This window comes from Paramisgurnus dabryanus, chromosome 6 (genome assembly GCF_030506205.2).
Source record: "Paramisgurnus dabryanus chromosome 6, PD_genome_1.1, whole genome shotgun sequence".
Classification (NCBI taxonomy): Eukaryota; Metazoa; Chordata; class Actinopteri; order Cypriniformes; family Cobitidae; genus Paramisgurnus; species Paramisgurnus dabryanus.
In genome coordinates, this window is record NC_133342.1 from 19,918,226 (window position 1) to 19,936,863 (window position 18,638).

Sequence of the window (18,638 nt, forward strand, 5' to 3'; positions counted from 1 at the left end):
TCCTGCATATGCGACCTCCGCAGGCTGCAGTCTTTGATTGACATGGAAAACTGGCGTTGTTTTGGCGCCATCTACTGACCAAACATCCTCTTTTAAGCTGGTGTTTGTTCCTCAACACTACATTAATTAATAATTATCTCGACTCGAGCGTATTAAACACTAATAATTACGAAAATGACAAAAGACCAAGCTAAATTTAATGTGTTAATCATAAAATAGCATTTGAAAAGGTTATAAAATAAAAACAGAAATATTAGAATATTGCCCATATTACCTCATTTACACAAAGGGCCAGATTTCCTTGCTTTCAATGAAAAAACAAAACATGTTATGGACAATTATGCATACATACATACAAAATTAAACACAAACGTCAATTAATCAATCAAGTTTCTACTTTAATGTACTTCAATGTTTGTTACAAATTATATAGACTGGAAACAAATGTTGGGAGGTAAAACTAAAAAAAGAGCATGTTCTGTAAACAACAACCAGCAACTATTTACTTTAAAGTTATTGTACTTGGGCGTCTTCACATATGGTTTCAAATGTTACAAAAACTTGTGTTTCACTGCACCAATTGATAATACAGTGTCAATTCTTAAGCATCATCACACAAAAGACCTGCCAAACCACAAAACACTGTGTACAATGGGTATTCACTCACATACACGTAAGTGTGTAATGTTGTCTAACCCAAATCTGAGTAAAAAATGTAATCAGCGACATCTCTTTGGGGACACAGTGTTGTTTCTATTAAAAGGAATAAATACTGTGGTTCAGCAAAGTGCTAACATATAGAATGAATGTGTTGTCCATGATTGATGCTTCTCACTTCGCAAATGACGGCAAGCTGCAACAGAAGAAGACAAATGTACACATTACCATCGAGGCAACCATGTAAACATACAAGTATTAATAAAAAAACAAAGTTATACTTTTACACAGTATATACTATACATATTTAACTTATATTTTATGTATTTTTGGGCCAACTGGCACATATTTTTAGTTTGTTCAGTAATCAACGCTAATTGAAAAAAATAATGCATGTGAGACTAGTAATGGATAAGTGGCAGAGAATCAAAGCAGCTAGAATAAGCAAAACCAGCAGATTGGGGCAAGTTGCCCTGCATTTTTCTCAGAACAGTGAATGACACACGTTATGACTGAGGTCATTTGCTGTGTGCAAAGAAGCAAGGACTGGGATCCAATTATTTCTGAAAATGATGGCTGATTGGAGTAGAAAAAGCAGCATGAGGTAGAAAAGCAGCTTGTGGTTGGGATCTTACTTGTTAAAGGAATCATTCTGGAGGTTCAAGACCAAGTTGTCTGCACTCAGGTACACCTTATTCTGAGATGTTGACACCTGGTGACAAGTATATACATTATAGTAGTTAATATCACAGTCTATGAAACAGGCTATGTTTGAAACAGCAAACTAGCATACTATTTATAGTACGACGGTAAATAGTGTTTTGTATTTGTGTTTCTGAATAATTACATCTGACTAAATGTGCATTAAACAAAACGCAGCACAGTATCTATACTATAATATCTTTTGTAACCCACAACGCCATGAACTTACTTTTCGATAATTTGCCATAATACCATGAATTCTGTATTCTATAATATAGTGGATTTTTTATGTTTTTTATTAATTGTTTGTTGGTTCCATGAACAGCTGCTTTGCAACAATGGAAAACTGTGAAAACCGTTATAGAAATAAACTTAAATTGGGTGCATATATGTGATAACAGTTTCACGCAGGCAGTATGCAGCCACAGTACACAGTAGCCAGTATTCTAGTAAGTCATTTGTACTATTAAACTTTAATTCTATAAAGCTAACACTATAATTTCAAATCAATGGAAAACACTATAAAATAAAAAATAAAAAATACGTCATACCGTTTTGGCAATATTCTGTGCCGCTCTGATGCGTCTGAGTTTTAGATAACCAGGGTTCTTCATCACAGCCTGACCTAACTGGAAAGCACAAACACACATTTAAAACAAAGCAAATGACCCTTGCTTAAGACTTTGTTCACCGTCAGCAGACAGCCAATGGCCTGCGACTCATTTTACAAACACAGTTGCATCATATCAGCAGAAAAAAGCCCATCTGCAAAGTCATTTCTGAAGACAAAGGGTGTGGAAACCTTAAACAAAACAAACAAACAACTTCAAGCTTCTGGAAAGTAGAACAATTAGGAGTAGTGCCCTTAATGGACCAAGAGTGAAGAAAACAAATGCATTTAAATGTGATGTGTTTGTTGACAGGCAATTGAGACTGAGGAGGCAACACTTGAAAATAGCAGATATATGACTCCAACAATTTACTGTGGTGTTCATTAATTATATCTGATAATTGCACTCATCTGCCACTCACAGACAACATGTGAGTAATAACCATGACTAACAGTTCTATGAAATGAGGTGCTTCTACATGCAAATTGTACGATCAGGGCATTTGAGAGTAAGCACAAAAAAACCTTATGTTTCTGTCAATTAAGCACACTGTTTGTCATTGAGACATTTTAATGCTTTGAGGTTTGCATTTAAATGGAAAGGAGTGAAACAGCAAACCATTTTAGCGGCTTCGGCTTCCCCCTCAGCCTGGATAATCTTGTGTCTCTGGTCCTGTTTGGCTTTCTCCACGTAGAACTGAGCCCTCTGGGCCTCTTGCTGGGCTGCACATCAACAACAGACAGGTTATTTAAAGAGAAAAATAATACAGCACAACCACAGACATTCTACTATTCAATGCCGAACTGCGTATTACGATGTTCATTTTAAGTGATGTAAATAAAACATGACATTTCAGTGCTTTCACACAGAATACAATTTTGAGAGAAGCAAGAGAACAAAATCATGAAATGACTTGAGCGCCTCCTAGTGGATATTATTAGGATAAGCAAACAATATTTAATATTAAAGGTCACGTTTTTACTGCGTTTTTTACACACAAAACATAAACACCTTATATTGGGCACCGTAAACACAAGCAAGGCTTCGAAAACACAGGGAAACGGGACCTATAAATAGTTTAAATACCATATATTGAAAATTATAAAAAATTTGGCTCTGCTAATAATTTTTATTATGGAATAGAGCTGGGGAATATATTAAATCATCAAGATATTTATGTTGTCACCCAAATAATACATTACTGTATTCAAAGTGTACCTTATAAAGAAAATGCTGTCATTTGAAAATACATAAGTCAAAGGGGACCAGTTTACTTCCTCACATTCTTTAACTTTTCATGAGACATACAGTACCATACATTGACTGCAGTCCATCTGAATTTAATAACAATTAGCCTAGGCTGCCCAGCTGACAAAATCACATGGCATTTTTTATATATAAAAATTAACAGTAGAAGTAGTGATAGACAATATATTGCAAAGGCTGATATACTGGCTGATATTTGGATTGTATTCAATTAAATATAAATCTTTTCAATTAGCCAGTAAATGTCTCTATTATTTAAATTTGTTGTTTGTAATGAAAAGACAAAGTCTGCCAGACAATAAATTATTATTCACTTTTTAACATGACGTTTTGTTGTGTCACCCACAACAACACAGCGGTTCAACACACTTATTCAAACAGTACCGTGAGATGTCACATACACAGTAATTATGTTTTATTATGTAAATAATTAATTATGTAAATGTGCTTCAAGTACTTTAAAAGGTTATATTTATAAATCTTTTTCTGTTTATCTCTTAGGGGCTGTTTACACTTGGTATTAAGATGTGTTTTCATTGATCGGATCGCAAGTGGACGAGAGTGACACATTACGTCTACACCTGGTTTTAAATCCGTCTCTTTTGTCCACTTTCGAACGCTTCTGTCCTGAATACTGTGAGGGGATGGTCCGTGAGACGGTGGGCGAGTCTCTCTGCTGTCATTAAAACGCGAGCGGGTGTAATTTGGAGTTTATATGGACGCAAACTAATAATATGTCGGAGTCCGCTGCTTGTTTAGCAAGTATACATGCTGCACAGTGTTTTTTACGTTTATATGTTGGAGCTTTCTCTGAATTTTCAGCGCAATTGATGAAATAGGATCGCGCAACTTTCACAAGCTTTCAAAACGAAACTACGGAGATCAGCCACTTTAGTTGTATTAATGAAAGGCTTAAAATAGCGCTGTTCACCGTATGTTCACGCCAGAAGTAAAAAAAGACGTAAAACTTGTGTTTAATACCTCAGGTTAGATAAATGGGCGAGAGAAGGCGGTCGCGTGTGGCTGTTAGAACACATTCAACCACATTTGCGTTCCTCAACTCCAAAGCGATTCGATTGAAAGTGGTTTCGACTACCTCTGGATGTGGTTGAAAGTGGTCGAAAGTGGACGCGTTCAAAACGTTTTGAACACCGTTTACACCTGGCATTAATGTCATCCACTTGTGATCCGATCGACGAAAACGCATGTTAACGCAAACACTTGGCATTAACATGCGTTTTCGTCGATCGGATCACAAGTGGACGACGTTAATGCCAGGTGGCACTTTCGACCACTTTCAACCACATCCAGAGGTAGTCGAAACCACTTTCGGTCGGATCGCTTTGGAGTTGCGGAACGCATATGTGTTTGAATGTGTTCGAACAGCCACACGTGACCGCCTTCTCTCCGCCCATTTATCTAATCTGAGGTATTAAACACAAGTTTTACGTCTTTTTTTGACTTCTGGCGTGAACATACGGTAAACAGCGCTACTTTTAGCCTTTCATTGATAAACTCAAGCAGCTGATCTCCGTAGTTTCGTTTTGCAAGCGTGTGAAAGTTGCGCTATCTTATTTTATCAATTGCGCTGAGAAATCTCTAACATACACACGTACAAAACTCTGTGCAGCATGTTTACTTGCTAAACAAGCAGTGGACTCCGACATAATATTAGTTTGCGTCCATATAAACTCATAATTACTCCCGCCCAGGTTTGAATGACAGCACAGAGACTCGCCCACCGTCTCAAAGACCACCCCCTCACAGTATTCAGGACAGAAGTGTTCGAAAGTGGACAAAAGAGACGGATTTAAATACCAGGTGTGAACGTAATGTGTCTCTCTCGTCCACTTGTGATCCGATCGATGAAAACACATTTTAATACCAAGTGTAAACAGCCCCTTATTTACTGTAATAACATTTGTGTTATAGCAGCCATACTGCTTTCTTATTATCGGTATCGGCCATAAAAAAACATATCGGTCGACCACTAAGTAGAAATCTGCCTTACTGTAAACGACTATAGTTGATCAGGTTGCTTTAGTCCAGATGAACTTGTTTACGTGTATTTGCCACCACCTATCGCATTTTTGTATGATAGACATGTAATGGTCTAAAGCAAGAAGACGACATTGTTGAGAGGCATTTCATGAGAACAAAAAGTAATCTTATATTCGGGACAATAAGGAACTACATTTACAATTTTTTTTGTCATATTAGACATTTAAAGTCCTCGAACTTAAGCCCCCCAGTTCCCTCTGAGCATTACACTACATCTAAAAACAACTTGACCAAAAATATTAGTTTATAGAAGGTTTTATCGGGCGGGCACACACACATTGTCGCGGTTACGTGTCTGGATGGAACTTTAACTTCCGGTTTCTGTTTGTTTAGTGGTCTGGCTAGTGGCTAAACTGAACTCTGGGACAAATACCATTGAAAATTACAAATGTTTTGGTTTCCTAAAGATGAGAGGAGACCTGGATCATGAATCACCGCTATGTGAAGAGACATTTGGTAGGCGATCTGTAGTAAACATTGTATTCATTAATTTCTGAAACTGTCTATAGGCTGACTGGTTTACCCAATGTCCAAATAGTTTAAAACCCATTAGAAAAAATATGAAAGAGCAATGTCATGATTTGTGGGAAACATTTGTGAAATTAGACAGGTTGATAAAAGGCTATTGTGTCAAACTTACTTTCAGTTATAAATAGGCTCTTGGATGTAAAGCTGCGTTTTGTTTGAATAGAGAATGTAAATATATACAACAATAATTCACAAGTTTAGAGTGTTAATGGTTAAATTGGCACTACTTACCGACTTGTTTAGACTCCACAGCAGCCGTGTATTCTTTGCTAAAGCTGAGCTCTGTGATGGACACGTCGTCCAGGATGATGTTGAAGTCTTTAGCTCTTTCAATCAGCTCTCTCCTTATGAGCAATGAAACCTGAAAACACAACAATTAAAAACACTTTAATAACTGCTTAGCATTTCACTGAATGAGTGATTTGATTAACTTCTTTTTTTACCAGCAGCAAGCATGCTAAAAAGATACAATGAGGTACAAAAAGTACAAGACTAGTAAAAGTAGTTATGTTTTGCAGTTTTCGGATTTAATACAAAGTTTTCCATAACAATAATATTTTTTGGATGCTGTTTTTCTATCTGGCTATCACTTTAGGTATTAAAAAAACAGAGATGTCCTGACCAACAATTCTAAAACTTATGTATAGACAATCATTAAATAATAAATCCAAAGATTTAAATTTTGTCTTTATTTAGGTATCCACATGTCATTCAAAGCTTGTTTGATAATGATAAGGGTTGAGCAAATAATTATTTGAATTTTTTGTGTTATTTTGGATGAATTATAGGGGTGGGCAAAAAAATCGATTCTTAGATGAATCGCGATTCGGACGTGGGCCGATTCTGAATCGATTCACAAATGTCAAGAATCGATTCTTAAATGTTAGTTTACAAAATAACGCCACGTTATCAGAACCAAAAGGCGGAACTCAAAGCGGTGATGCACACGGACAACTTAAGAGAGCGCGCCCTGCAAGAGCGCATAGCGGAGCTTACAAGAGCAGAAGAGAAAGAACACTTTAAATGCTTGTAGGACTATACTGCATATATCTCTACATTGAATTTAGGGCTGTCACCATTACTCTATTCTTTTTGAGGAGTTTTAAAAAAAAATCCTTGAGTACACGTCGAGTACTCCTTAAAATAGCGGAGATGCGGTTTAGTGAAACAAACAGAAGCATACAAATCAGCGCTACGCTGCCTCTCTCTCTCCCTCTCGTTTGCTCGCTCACACACACCGTGCGTGTGAATCAGCAAGTGTGTGAGGCAAGAATGCGCATCCATGTGAATTTTGGAAGTTAAAGACGACTGAGCTGCAGTGGCATGGCAAAACACATTTGAGAAGAAAGGCGCAGCAACTCAAAAAGACCTGCATGTTTCACAATTACTCCAAAAGACCATAATGACAATTTTGCGCGTGGAGCAGCAGTTGTGCGATCTACCGGCATTGCCTTTGCGATCGACGTATTGGACACCCCTGCCCTAAACCATCCGCAGACTGTTTAGATATAACATGAATATACTTCTGAAAAAATATGCACATAGTTTGTTATTCAGTCGCTGGGTGCGCTGCATTATATAAATACAGTAATACTGCCAATCACTGTGTATAATGATGATGATTAGACGCTTAACGTTCGTGGAAGTTAATGCGGGTAATATAAAGAATTAATATGTCACTCTAATTTAATATTTTTACTGGTTTTAATGTCTTACAACAGAAACAGGACATGTATGTATATAAGAATGACATTATTTATCCCTAGTTGCATTAAAGTACAGTATATGACAGTTCAGAGACTAGCAAAAGCGCAAACATTAACCTGGCTTTGAAAGCAAATGCGACGTAATGACGTCACATATATGCAAATTAGTACGTCAAGAATCGATTCTGAATCGAATCGGGACCCTAAGAATCGATTCTGAATCGATTCATGAGGGTCCAAGCGATTCCCACCCCTAATGAATTATCCCCTAAAGATCTCTCTCATGTGTCCTTGGCCTTCAAGCCATACCTGTGCTCGCTGTGTGATCAGTTGGGACGCATTAAATTTGGCCACCACGCTCTTGAGCACCTCATTGACAATGGAAGGCAGCACACGCTCATCATAGTCCGTTCCCAGTTGCTGGTACATAGTCGGCAAGTTAGCAGCAAAGGGCCGGGACAGCACACGAAGACCTATGCTGACCATCTGGAGATCTATGATGAACAGTCACAGGATTTAGTAAATGTTGCAATCCTGCAACATTTAAGTCATCTTTTAAACTTAAGATAAAACATCTGTTGCAGGGTCACCTTTGCTTCCAGTGAGGGATGAAATCTTCCTGGGTTTGGCTCGGATATCATAGATGATAGGATACTGGAACCATGGTATCCTAGATTTAGGAATAGATCTGTGAATCACTGCCTAATGAATTAAAAACATGGTTGTATTTTGCTGTAAAAATGTACCTGAAGTGCAATCCTTCTGAAAGCACAGTGTCCATCTGCATTCCCCCAATTCTGTTAAAGATGACAGCTCTCTGCCCACCCTCCACTGCACACACAAAACAAATCTTAGTCAATGTACACAAAACTGGTCAAAACTTTGTCTGTGCATGTGGACAAAGCTAATCAAAATTACTGTATGTGTAAGTGCATGTACAATAAAGACCAAACAAAAGCTAAATATTCATCACATTATCTACCTGTGTATGTGGCTTCTTTGACACCGTAAGCAAGGGCTCCGGCTCCAACGATTAGTTTTACACCCAGTCCGACTCCTCGAGGGCCAGGCCCGGACCCCATTCTACCAGCGATCTGCCTAAGCAGCTGCAAAAAGCCCTGAGACAAATGCACATTTGGATTAGATTATTAAAAAATTGGGTTAAATTTGCATTAAAAATTTATTTTTTTGCTGCCGTTTTATTAATTTCTCAATAATAGGATGATAATGTGATCCGTTGTTCGTCAGCATGTGCAAAGTATGCACAAACATTAGGTTTAAGCATTAAACGTGGGGTCATGATACAGGAGGGGGAACTGTGCACAATGTGTTTCTAGAATACAGAGTTAACTTTGTATAAAATATTGAGCATTACATTTTAAGCATTTTGAATAAATAAACACATAAAAAGTGACTTTTGAACAGCAGAATCTTGAGCGCTATTTTCTGTGAAAGGTAACTTTGACCTTGTCCTTAGGACAGACGACATGCAACAAAGATGCTGTTGCGCAGTTACAAAAAAATAACTTACACATAATTATTTATTCACCACATCACTGACACAAATAGTGAGTGTAGAGTGATTTACACCGTATTAACATTTCAACTAAGTTCACATTCATAGATTTCATACAGTTACATGCAGAGTTGTACAGTTTCATCACACACTACATAACTGACCCCTGAATGAAGCTAGCAGACTAACGTTACTTGCGTAGCTTTCTTTAATACAAACTTCAAAATATTACGCAACCATTATAAACAAAATGTCTGGATATTTCCGTTTCGGTAGACTTTACAACATAAAATAACTTACCCCGGGATCATTACTCGCCATGCTGTAATGCTCTGCTCTCGCTTGTACGTCACGGTGATCTTCTAAAACGTGATATTCCACTTCCTGTGTTGCACTGTTAGTTTACCGTACTGCAGCGCACCTGCGCATGCAACCTAAATAAACTGCTAAGATATTTTTAAATTATCCGCTTATTATTTTACATATTTATAAATCAGCTTATATTATTATTAGAGCTTTTTGGATTAAGCTGATATATTTTACGACTGGGTTTGTTTGTGACGAGAGTTCTTGGTTTTGTCAGAAGGTGGCAGTATAAAACGCTTGTTTACAAATGGACATTATGGCATGACTTTAAAAGCATTAATAGACGTAGATATAATCTTTTCAGATTTTTCAACAGTAAGTTTTTGTTAGTTCTCAAGTAACAGTTGTACAGCTGTAATATTAATGCTGTACAAATAGTTACATTTATTTATGTGAAAAATTGTGGTATTAAAATCACATTATGCACTGCAAAAAATGACTTTCTTACTTTGTATTTTTTACTAGTTTTCGGTAAAAATATTTAAAAATTCGTAAATTAATATGCTTTATCTTGATGAGCAAAACGACCTAAGAAAATAAGTAAAGTTTATAAACTATAAATATACAATTTAAGTGAATTTGTGCTTAAAACAAGCAAAAATATCTTCCAATGGGGTGAGAAAATAAATATTAAAATAAGTTATTTTCTATAAACACTTAATTCAAGCTAAGTTTCTCACCCCATTGGAGATATTTTTGCTTGTTTTAAGCACAAATGTACTTAAATTGTATATTTTTAGTTTTTAAAGACTAGACTTATTTTCTTAGGTCATTTTCCTCATCAAGAACAAACACCATGATTTTAGTATAAAATACTAAGTGAGAATGTCATTTTTTGCAGTGTGATTACACAGAAAAGACATTTAGCTCAAATCACTGTTTTGCATGAATTAGTTTATTTATATTTTTCAATTCTGTTGAACAAACTATGGGTTTGATAGCTGAAAGAGACTGTAGGTGGTTGTCTGCTTCCAAACCTCTTTATTATTTTTTGTTTTTGGGCAAATGGTATTGTTCTTATGTTGCTCTTTAAAGCTCAGACTTATTGAGGATCTTAGTTATTCAGTTCATGCATTGACACAGATACTTAATAAAAAATGAAAGCATACTATACAATACCAAATTTTAGTAAAGCTAGCTTAGTAAAAAATAAATGTATCTATGATAAGTAAAATAATTTTGTTCATTTTTGGTTTGAGCTCATAGAAATTTGTGATTTTGATCAGTCAAAGCAGTTTATAACAGGGTTGAGATCACTTCTAAAACTCTAAAGTAGATGTGAGTTTTGTGAGGCCTTTTTACAGGGTATTTTGCAAAGTATAAGATAAACGTTTCAGTTTTCTCTCCATTGTCTTGGACAAACTATCAAAATATTAACCAGACTCCTTTTTAATTTTGCCAGAGAAGAGATGCTAAGACAATCAGGTATTGGATGTTACAGCAAACCACTCAAAAATACTTTGAAAATGTCTCTTTAACTTGATCTTATGTATACAAATAAGTAATCCTGACTAAATTTGGATACCTGTGTCTGACATACACAGTGATTTTCTTTCTTTTTGTCAGAGATACCTGACATGATTGACTGTGCAACTCCAAAACCTTGAGCTGAACCTGTCACTGAATAAATTGTTTTTACTCCTCTCAGTGGCAGATGGCAGATGTGTGAATTTAGCACTGTGACAATGACATTCTCAACACCCATGTGATGCTCACTGAGCTGTCATTGTGTGACCTTTGACTAGTTTGACATCAGCCCATCTGGCACCTCCTTTGCTAAAGCATTTTATCATTGGCATGCACTTCAGTGCATCTTGGGTGTAGTTCACCAATGTTTGTCTGAGCTCTCACAGGTCAAATAGGTCAGCACTAAACAGACAGTTAATAAAGTGACAGGTTTTCTCTATTCTCCATTTAAAATAGTTAATCTAAACGGCAAACACAAATATGACTTTCCTATATTTAATAAAGTGGTAGTAATGCCAAGGTCATAAGTTTGAGATCCAAGTAAACTTGAATGTGCTGTAACCCACTTTGGATAAAAGCATATGCCAAATGCATAACAAAGGAAAAATAAATGTCATGTGGCAACATATAAAAAATTAATCAAGCTGATTAAGAAGTTTTTTTAAAGTTTAAAATGAACTGTGCAAATGAACTGATATTTATTATAATTTTAAATTCTATTAGTGGTATTATAAGTTATATTATATAACACTTTATTTTGACATTTACTCTCATTCAGTCTTATGCAAATGATGGGACCTGTAAATCTTGCAATGTTACTGTAGATCAACATAAATCATTCATAACCCCCTTACTTGATAGATGTAGAAGTAGTTAATTTTTAATCATGATTTATTCTCATTATCTTATATTTTAAGTTGTGATATATTGACCAATGCTATAATAAAGCTATTTTAACCAAACTCTTTTAAGTAAATTGACAAAATAGATTTTTTTAAAAATTAAAGTTAAGAAATTTCTTACACATATAAGTTGTTTCATTTTTTTCAGTGTTGACATTATGCACACAAAAGAACACTGAGACATATGTTCCAAAAGGGAACTGAGAGATAAAACTGACTTTAGAGAGTATATATGACCTATGAAATAAGTGGATACTATGAGAATATAATATAGCTTAAGAAGTATCATGAAAGGAATTAAAATGAGGCTCATGAATTAAACAGTAAGTCACATGTTCAAACAAGGCTCTGAATAACGCCAGAAATGTATTAAGGAAAATGATTATCTTCGGGATATTGTCACATACTGTATTACATCTCTTTTCATGCCGTATAAAAAATCCATTAAATAAAACAAATAAGCACATACAAAATGTTTACTATATTTACAGCATACAAATATTTGTGTGACCTTTACAATCCACGACTCTAGATGAGGTCAAATCAATAGTCAACCAAAATTGAGAAGGAATAACCTAAATCAATCAGTCAGTGAATTGGGGCCAGTGCGAATGAATATTGCATAATGACACTGAATTAATGTTATAAAAAGATTATTTTGTCATGCAGAAGCAATTTTGTGCCTGGATAGACATGTGCTCTTAATGCAAGACCAGAATGAGTGTATTAAAAATGAGAAATCTGTGCTCACTCATGAATGTTCCCTCACAAAAAAAGAGTTGTTTGGTTTGTAATCCCAAAATGAGTTTCTATGAGATTTTAAGGTCTGTTTAACATTAGTTTAAGAGGCTTTACTTTTTAGGTTTTGTTATACAACATAAATTACACAGTCTGTGTCCATTAAAACCTGTAAGACACTTGAAGCATTGAAGCATACCAACGTTTTAAAATATATATGTAAGGGTAAGACTGTGCTTGGTTTATTTTGTAGAACAAAATAGGAATGTTTTATATTGATAGTGATAAGTTATACTGAACACATCTTCATACATAATGTAAGTGTTTAACCTATTGTTCACTTGTCATCAAGGTTATTGAATGTATATGCTAAATGATTTGATTTTACTGTGATCTTATCTTACAAAACAGCAATACTTAGTAGCCAAATTTAGGTTTATTTATGGTTGAACTGTTCATAATTATTAAATGATAATATGTAAGAATTAGATTTTTGTTGCTAATCTCTATGATTGATAACATCTGTGTTTGCCATAACAAACATTTACTGACTGTAAAATGTAAAAGACCAAAGGTTAGTACCGTAGATAAGAAAGATTATTGCAGTGTTGACAGAGCAGAGAAAGGAAAAAATAGATAGGTAATACAGAAGATAAAGAACTACTTTGATTAATATGGCTATTGTTATGTTAGTCATTTCAAATGTGAGGCAGTGATTTCAAATAGATCTATTCTGGTAATAAATTATTACTCTTTATAGAGTAAGGTAATAAATAATCTAAATTGTATGTGTGCTTAAATGTAAAGGGGAGTGTGGACATTCTGCCTGTGTTGCCTATAGGTTTCTTCCATGTATTCTGGTCTCCCCCTCAGGCCACTGACATGCCAATCATATTTATTATTAGAGACTTTATATTACCCATAGGTGTGAATGTTTTAGTCTGTGATGGACTTCCTGGTGCTTCCCTTCATGCATCTGGTTAGGCACCTGCATATTCTGTGATTCTGCATAGGCAGTATAGAGAATAGTGTCATAGGGATGATGTATCTTTTAAGGCAAAACCCGGAAGCGAGTTAGCATTATAGCACTTCTGGTTCAATTGTCCCAAAGTCAATGTTTTTTTTAATGGGGTTATTGTTAAGCTCCTTAAATAAGATCTTAGGTTAACATAAACCCAATATATTATCAAGTTTTTTTTTTCTACGACATAAAACACACCAGTAAATTAATACCCCTATAATCATGACTTTTTAAAGCTTTAAAGTGTCTTTAAAAGGGCAGTTGTTAACAAGTTGCTAAATGAGATTAACGACTTTATAAGGGACTTAGTCTGTAAAGGAAAACAACACAACATGTGCACAATTCCCAACAAAGATATGAGTATTTCAGGAGTAAGTGTCATAAACTTTTGTTAAAACAGAGCTTATTTTTTTGTGATAATCCAAAAGTCTATGGGAAAAATAAATTGATCCTGCTTTTAGACAGACTAGACAGTCCAGAGGTATTACAGTGAAAAAATACTTTTGAATATAAACATTCATTATTATTTTGTAAACTGGTTTTGTTTGGCTCCTTTTGTCACATGCTTACTAAAAATCTGTTTTCTTTCATAATAATAAAAAAATGACAGACTGGAAATGTGCCATTTTTGGGGATTTCTATGGATCGACCTAATTAGCTTTTCAGGCCTCAAGGAGGAGGAGAAATATTTTTAATTACATGTCAGCTCATTAATTTGAAGCTGACATACAACTCAGAGTGGATTGTGAATAGGCCATTAAGCTTGGACTGCTACACTGAACAGCAGACAATCAATCATAATAAATGCTTCCAGTGAGTCTGGGGAACAAGCTACTGCAAACACGGTCTATTTAATATGTCCAAACTAAATCTAAAAAAATAACCAAACTCTGAGTAGAAATGGGAACACAGCACACGCTCTGCAATACATCAAAGCAGTGGTCCATTATAATGAATAATTGTGAATTCTTAACAAAAAAAACTTGAACTGTGCAGTTTCAGGACAGGGTAGGGTGGATTGTCATGTTTCATATGTGGCAATATTACTAAATATGATATAATCTACTAATTACAATATTAATACAATGTATACAATAGCCAATTTTTTATATTTGTGCTCAGTAATTACTGTTTTGTTAGTCTTTTGTTTATGTTTGTTGCCTGATTACTGGTACTTTTTATGTTATATGCTTGTATCTCTGTACTTTTTGTGTTGTAAAGTGTCCTTGGTATAAATTAAACATATGTGACCCTGTCTGTGAAATCCAGGCTGAAGTCTCATAATCTAATTATGAGATTAGGAGCATCAAAGTTTAATTTCAATCTTTGATTTCATGTTGACCTCACCCAGTCAAATATACACTCTAAAAAAACAAACGGTGCTATATAGCACCAAAACAATTGCTTTGGATCGTAACGATAGAAGAACCATTTTAGTGCCATATAGCACCGGTGAAGAACCAGTGAAGCACCAGTGAAGCACCAGTGAAGCACCAGTGAAGCACCAGTGTAGAACCATATAGGGGCCATATAGCACCACATATGGTTCTACATAGCACTATATGGTTCTACACAGGTGCTTCACTGGTGCTTCACTGGTGCTTCACTGGTTCTTCACCGGTGCTATATGGCACTAAAAATGGTTCTTCTATCGTTACGATCCAAAGCAACTGTTTTGGTGCTATATAGCACCGTTTGTTTTTTAGAGTGTATATTAAGGTTATACGTTCACACAATTTTTTACATTATCACAAAAAAATGACTTTAGCTTGGTTTTCAGAGACTGCCTTACATACTATTTATATTATTTCTGCACCTGTAGCAATGCATATTGTCACATAAAGTCAGTGTGTACTTGTATGTTAGATTATATTCCCTTAATCATCCAGGCAAAAATGTGACCCATTTACTATTACAACTAGTTACATTTAAATATAAGTGTGGTTGCTGTACTCTAAAGGCTTCCTTATCACTATTCACTATAACTTACATGTCCACTAAGAAATTCATAACACATTATAAAGTAAATAGGCTATATACAAACAAAGTCTACAGCAGTTGTGTACTACTGTATGACGCCCTCCAGCAGTAGCAGCAGCAACAGCAGCGCATCTTGATGTTATTCATGGGAGGTGGCATACCGATCAATGAGGCGTTTCCGCCACGAAGTGGGCTGGGACACGATCAATTGCAGAGTGAAATAACCCAAAGAAAAAAGAGGAGCGCCACACTGCTCTGTCTCAAAGCCCACAGCGTGATGTGAACGTAAGAAACTCGGATGCGCGGTCTCGTGAAAGGTCCTGTATGAGGAATCCTCACGTGCGCGCAGCTGGAGCATGAAAACATTTCAGTTGCAGAGACTCAGGGATCGCTTTGGTGTTTTAACATCCTCGTTCACTATTTACAGTTGTGTCTTCAGCATTTGGACGAAATATGTATCAGGGACATTCACAGGTAAGCTCGCGTGTCTTTATGTATTATTTTTTTCCACAGCGCGTGAAGCATCTCTTTCACCGGTCTCGCCGGGCACGTGTGTATGTGGAAACTACATTATTCCCAGATTGAGGAGCTCAAGTTGTTTTTGTGTAAATCGATAAATTATATTGCATGTGACCAAGTCGTACGATTTTCTTTAAAGGTATAAGCAATAACGCCAAAAAGAGGATGCTTGCCAAGCATATTTGTATGATATTTTTGTCTGTCTGAAGACTTTCCAGTTTTTTGACGATTTTGTTTTGGTTTTGCTTTTTATTTGTCGATTAATTCCATCAGTCATATAAAAAACCTGACCACAGAGAGGCATGGAAAATGATTAGGCTATTGATCTGAAAATACAGTAAGTTTTATTGAATAGTAATTTTGCTATTTTGGTAAACATAAGCTATGGGACTCATCAGTGTAGTGTGATAAAATATACTTTTTTTAAATATACTCAATATCTAACAATAATTTTCAGTGCATGAATACCAGCTGTGTATGAAAAACTGCACAATTATGAAATCAGCAGTCACATTTGCATTCACTAATAAACAGCATGCATATGTCATCCAGGCCTAATATTGTTGTGATTTTTGTAACAATAAAATAGCAAATACAGATTTGCTAATATGAAAAGAACATTACTGAACTGAACACAAATATATGACTGCAGGCTTCACATCTGCTTTATGCACTTGGAAGCAATTTGACCTTCATAGAGTCCCGTGAACTTCGATGTTGTCTGCCGCTGTTCACATGACTGATGATGCTGTGCTTGCACTTTAGGGAACTGCCATCAAGTGTGGTTTGCTTCTAAGTCCTCAAGATAAATACGGCTTGTGTCTCACCAAGATGTAAACCTGAGAAGTCTGATAATCATTCACAGTTCTGTCTTACATCTTGCAGCATTGGACAAAGAGTGTGTGTGAATAGAGGCCTTTCAAGTAAAACACTGTCCTCCTTTTAAGTCTTTGCTAGCAATGTACTGCATACCGTTTCCCTACTTTTTCTTTCATGTCTGATAGACCTATTCTTTATGCACAGCAGAAGCCACAGTGATGTTGAAAAACATGTTTTAAGTGTAAAATTGTGTTTAGAGGCTTGAATGTTGGTGGTTTATGGATGTTACAGAAGCTCCCTGCTGTTTACTGCTATTTATTGCACTGGATGCATTGAATCTGCAGATATGCTTGTGAATGAGATCAATGCTTAGCTGATTCTGTGCTTTTTAGCCTCATTATCCATATACTGTAGATTGACATAAAGAATAACTTTTTCTAGCTTCGTAAATTCTCGGATAAGAGAAAAGGTTTGTAAGGTTGCCTTTATGCCCACTTAAATACCCTTGATGATGGCTTTGCACATATTAGCTGAAGCTTCACTTTCTTGAGGGTACATTATTTTAGCATTGCGTGGGATTGTTGGAAACTGAAAAGACAAGTATAAAACCCCTTTGATGTTTGCTTCCCTTTTCTCAAAGCAAACCCACCTCCACTAAATCATCATGTTGGGAATATTGCATTTGCAATACTGGCTTTGTCTTATTTGTGTCAGAAGACTGGGGTGTGTGAAGAAGTCCTTTTGTTGTATTAAACAGTTTAGAGCATTTAAACAAGCATTGAGAAGGAAAGAAATTAAATAAGACACAATGAATCAAATTCACTAATGGTTTTTGCTTTCTCCACAAATTTGATCTCAGACATTTTAGCCACTGGAGACGTCAGGCCACTCAGATATACTGAAGTATTCTTGAAATACAATTATGTTTAGCTTATTGACAATTACTGTGAAAATGATTGATTTTAAACATTTGCCGTGTTGAACATCACAGGAAATTCAGAACTGTACGAACCTGTTCAAGGATTGATAGGTGCCGTGGTAAACGAAAGAACATAGGCTATTATATTTTTCATTCATTTGAGTCATTATACTTTAATATTATTCTTTGTAGATATCTAACAATGTGTGGCATTCAGACCGGGTAGTGTGTGTGATGGAAAAATTCAATTTCTTCAATTCAAACGCTAGAAATAACTTTTTGACTAAGCAATTTACAATAACAATGGCTGAACAAGCTCTGTACAAATTCAAGGATAAAAGGAAGACAATTTAGTTAAAAAAAAGCTTTTGCAGACGCTTTATTCCTTAAATGCTTTGTCTCTCCGTGGTTCTATCAAAAAAAAAAAAAAAAAAAAAAAAAAATGCTGTTTGTAAGTACGTCTTTGACCAGATACTGTAACATTTTCTCAACCAATAGAATGAGTTAAAGAGCCCCTATGATGTTGCTTAAAAACATGTTTGTTTTTTATTTGGTGTAATGGAATGTGTAGTGTAGTTCTGCAACGGATTAAGGTTGATCCGTGATCCGCATGGATCACGACCCACGGTTCGGCTCGCATGTGATTCGCGGATAAATACGCAAAATAAAATAGGTAAAGTTTATCATTTGAACGTGTTTCAAAGGTTTGATAAAGTTAACATTCAAGTGATTTTTAACAGTTTAACTGCAAAAAGGCACTAAAGTGAGCAGTTTACGTTACGCACAAACGCACGCGCGGTTCAATGTGTCCGGTGTAGCAGCCGATCCTGTTCCCCTCGGAATGTCTGTTCCACTTGTCT

General features: G+C 35.7%; 2 protein-coding genes across 3 annotated transcripts in view; one reads left to right on the plus strand and one right to left on the minus strand.

Moving 5' to 3' along the window:
• Positions 1–377: 377 nt before the first annotated feature.
• phb2a (prohibitin 2a) lies at positions 378–9,491 on the minus strand. Its single transcript, XM_065275882.1, has 10 exons — positions 9,348–9,491; positions 8,514–8,649; positions 8,278–8,362; positions 8,122–8,201; positions 7,841–8,025; positions 6,057–6,186; positions 2,589–2,692; positions 1,911–1,988; positions 1,293–1,369; positions 378–853 (listed from the first exon to the last, which is right to left on the minus strand). The coding sequence occupies exons 1-10, from the start codon at positions 9,366–9,368 to the stop codon at positions 832–834; spliced, it is 918 nt and encodes a 305-aa protein (XP_065131954.1). The 5' UTR covers positions 9,369–9,491; the 3' UTR covers positions 378–831.
• Positions 9,492–15,722: 6,231 nt separating this feature from the next.
• The window catches only part of pex5lb (peroxisomal biogenesis factor 5-like b), a 42,403-nt gene continuing 39,487 nt past the window's right edge, over positions 15,723–18,638 (plus strand). For both annotated transcript variants that reach the window (XM_065275884.2, XM_065275885.2), the window contains exon 1: positions 15,723–15,995. In XM_065275884.2, the coding sequence (XP_065131956.1) occupies positions 15,975–15,995 (21 nt within the window). In that variant the 5' untranslated portion in view covers positions 15,723–15,974. The remainder of the gene's footprint in view (positions 15,996–18,638) is intronic.

Excerpts from the sequence above, each read along its gene's own strand:
- phb2a (XM_065275882.1), bottom strand. The coding sequence starts at position 9,368 with ATGGCGAGTAATGATCCCGGG. Across the intron at positions 8,363-8,513 it reads CAAAGAAGCCACATACACAG|TGGAGGGTGGGCAGAGAGCT; the intron begins GTAGATAATGTG and ends TTGTGTGTGCAG. Across the intron at positions 8,026-8,121 it reads ATCCCTCACTGGAAGCAAAG|ATCTCCAGATGGTCAGCATA; the intron begins GTGACCCTGCAA and ends TGTTCATCATAG.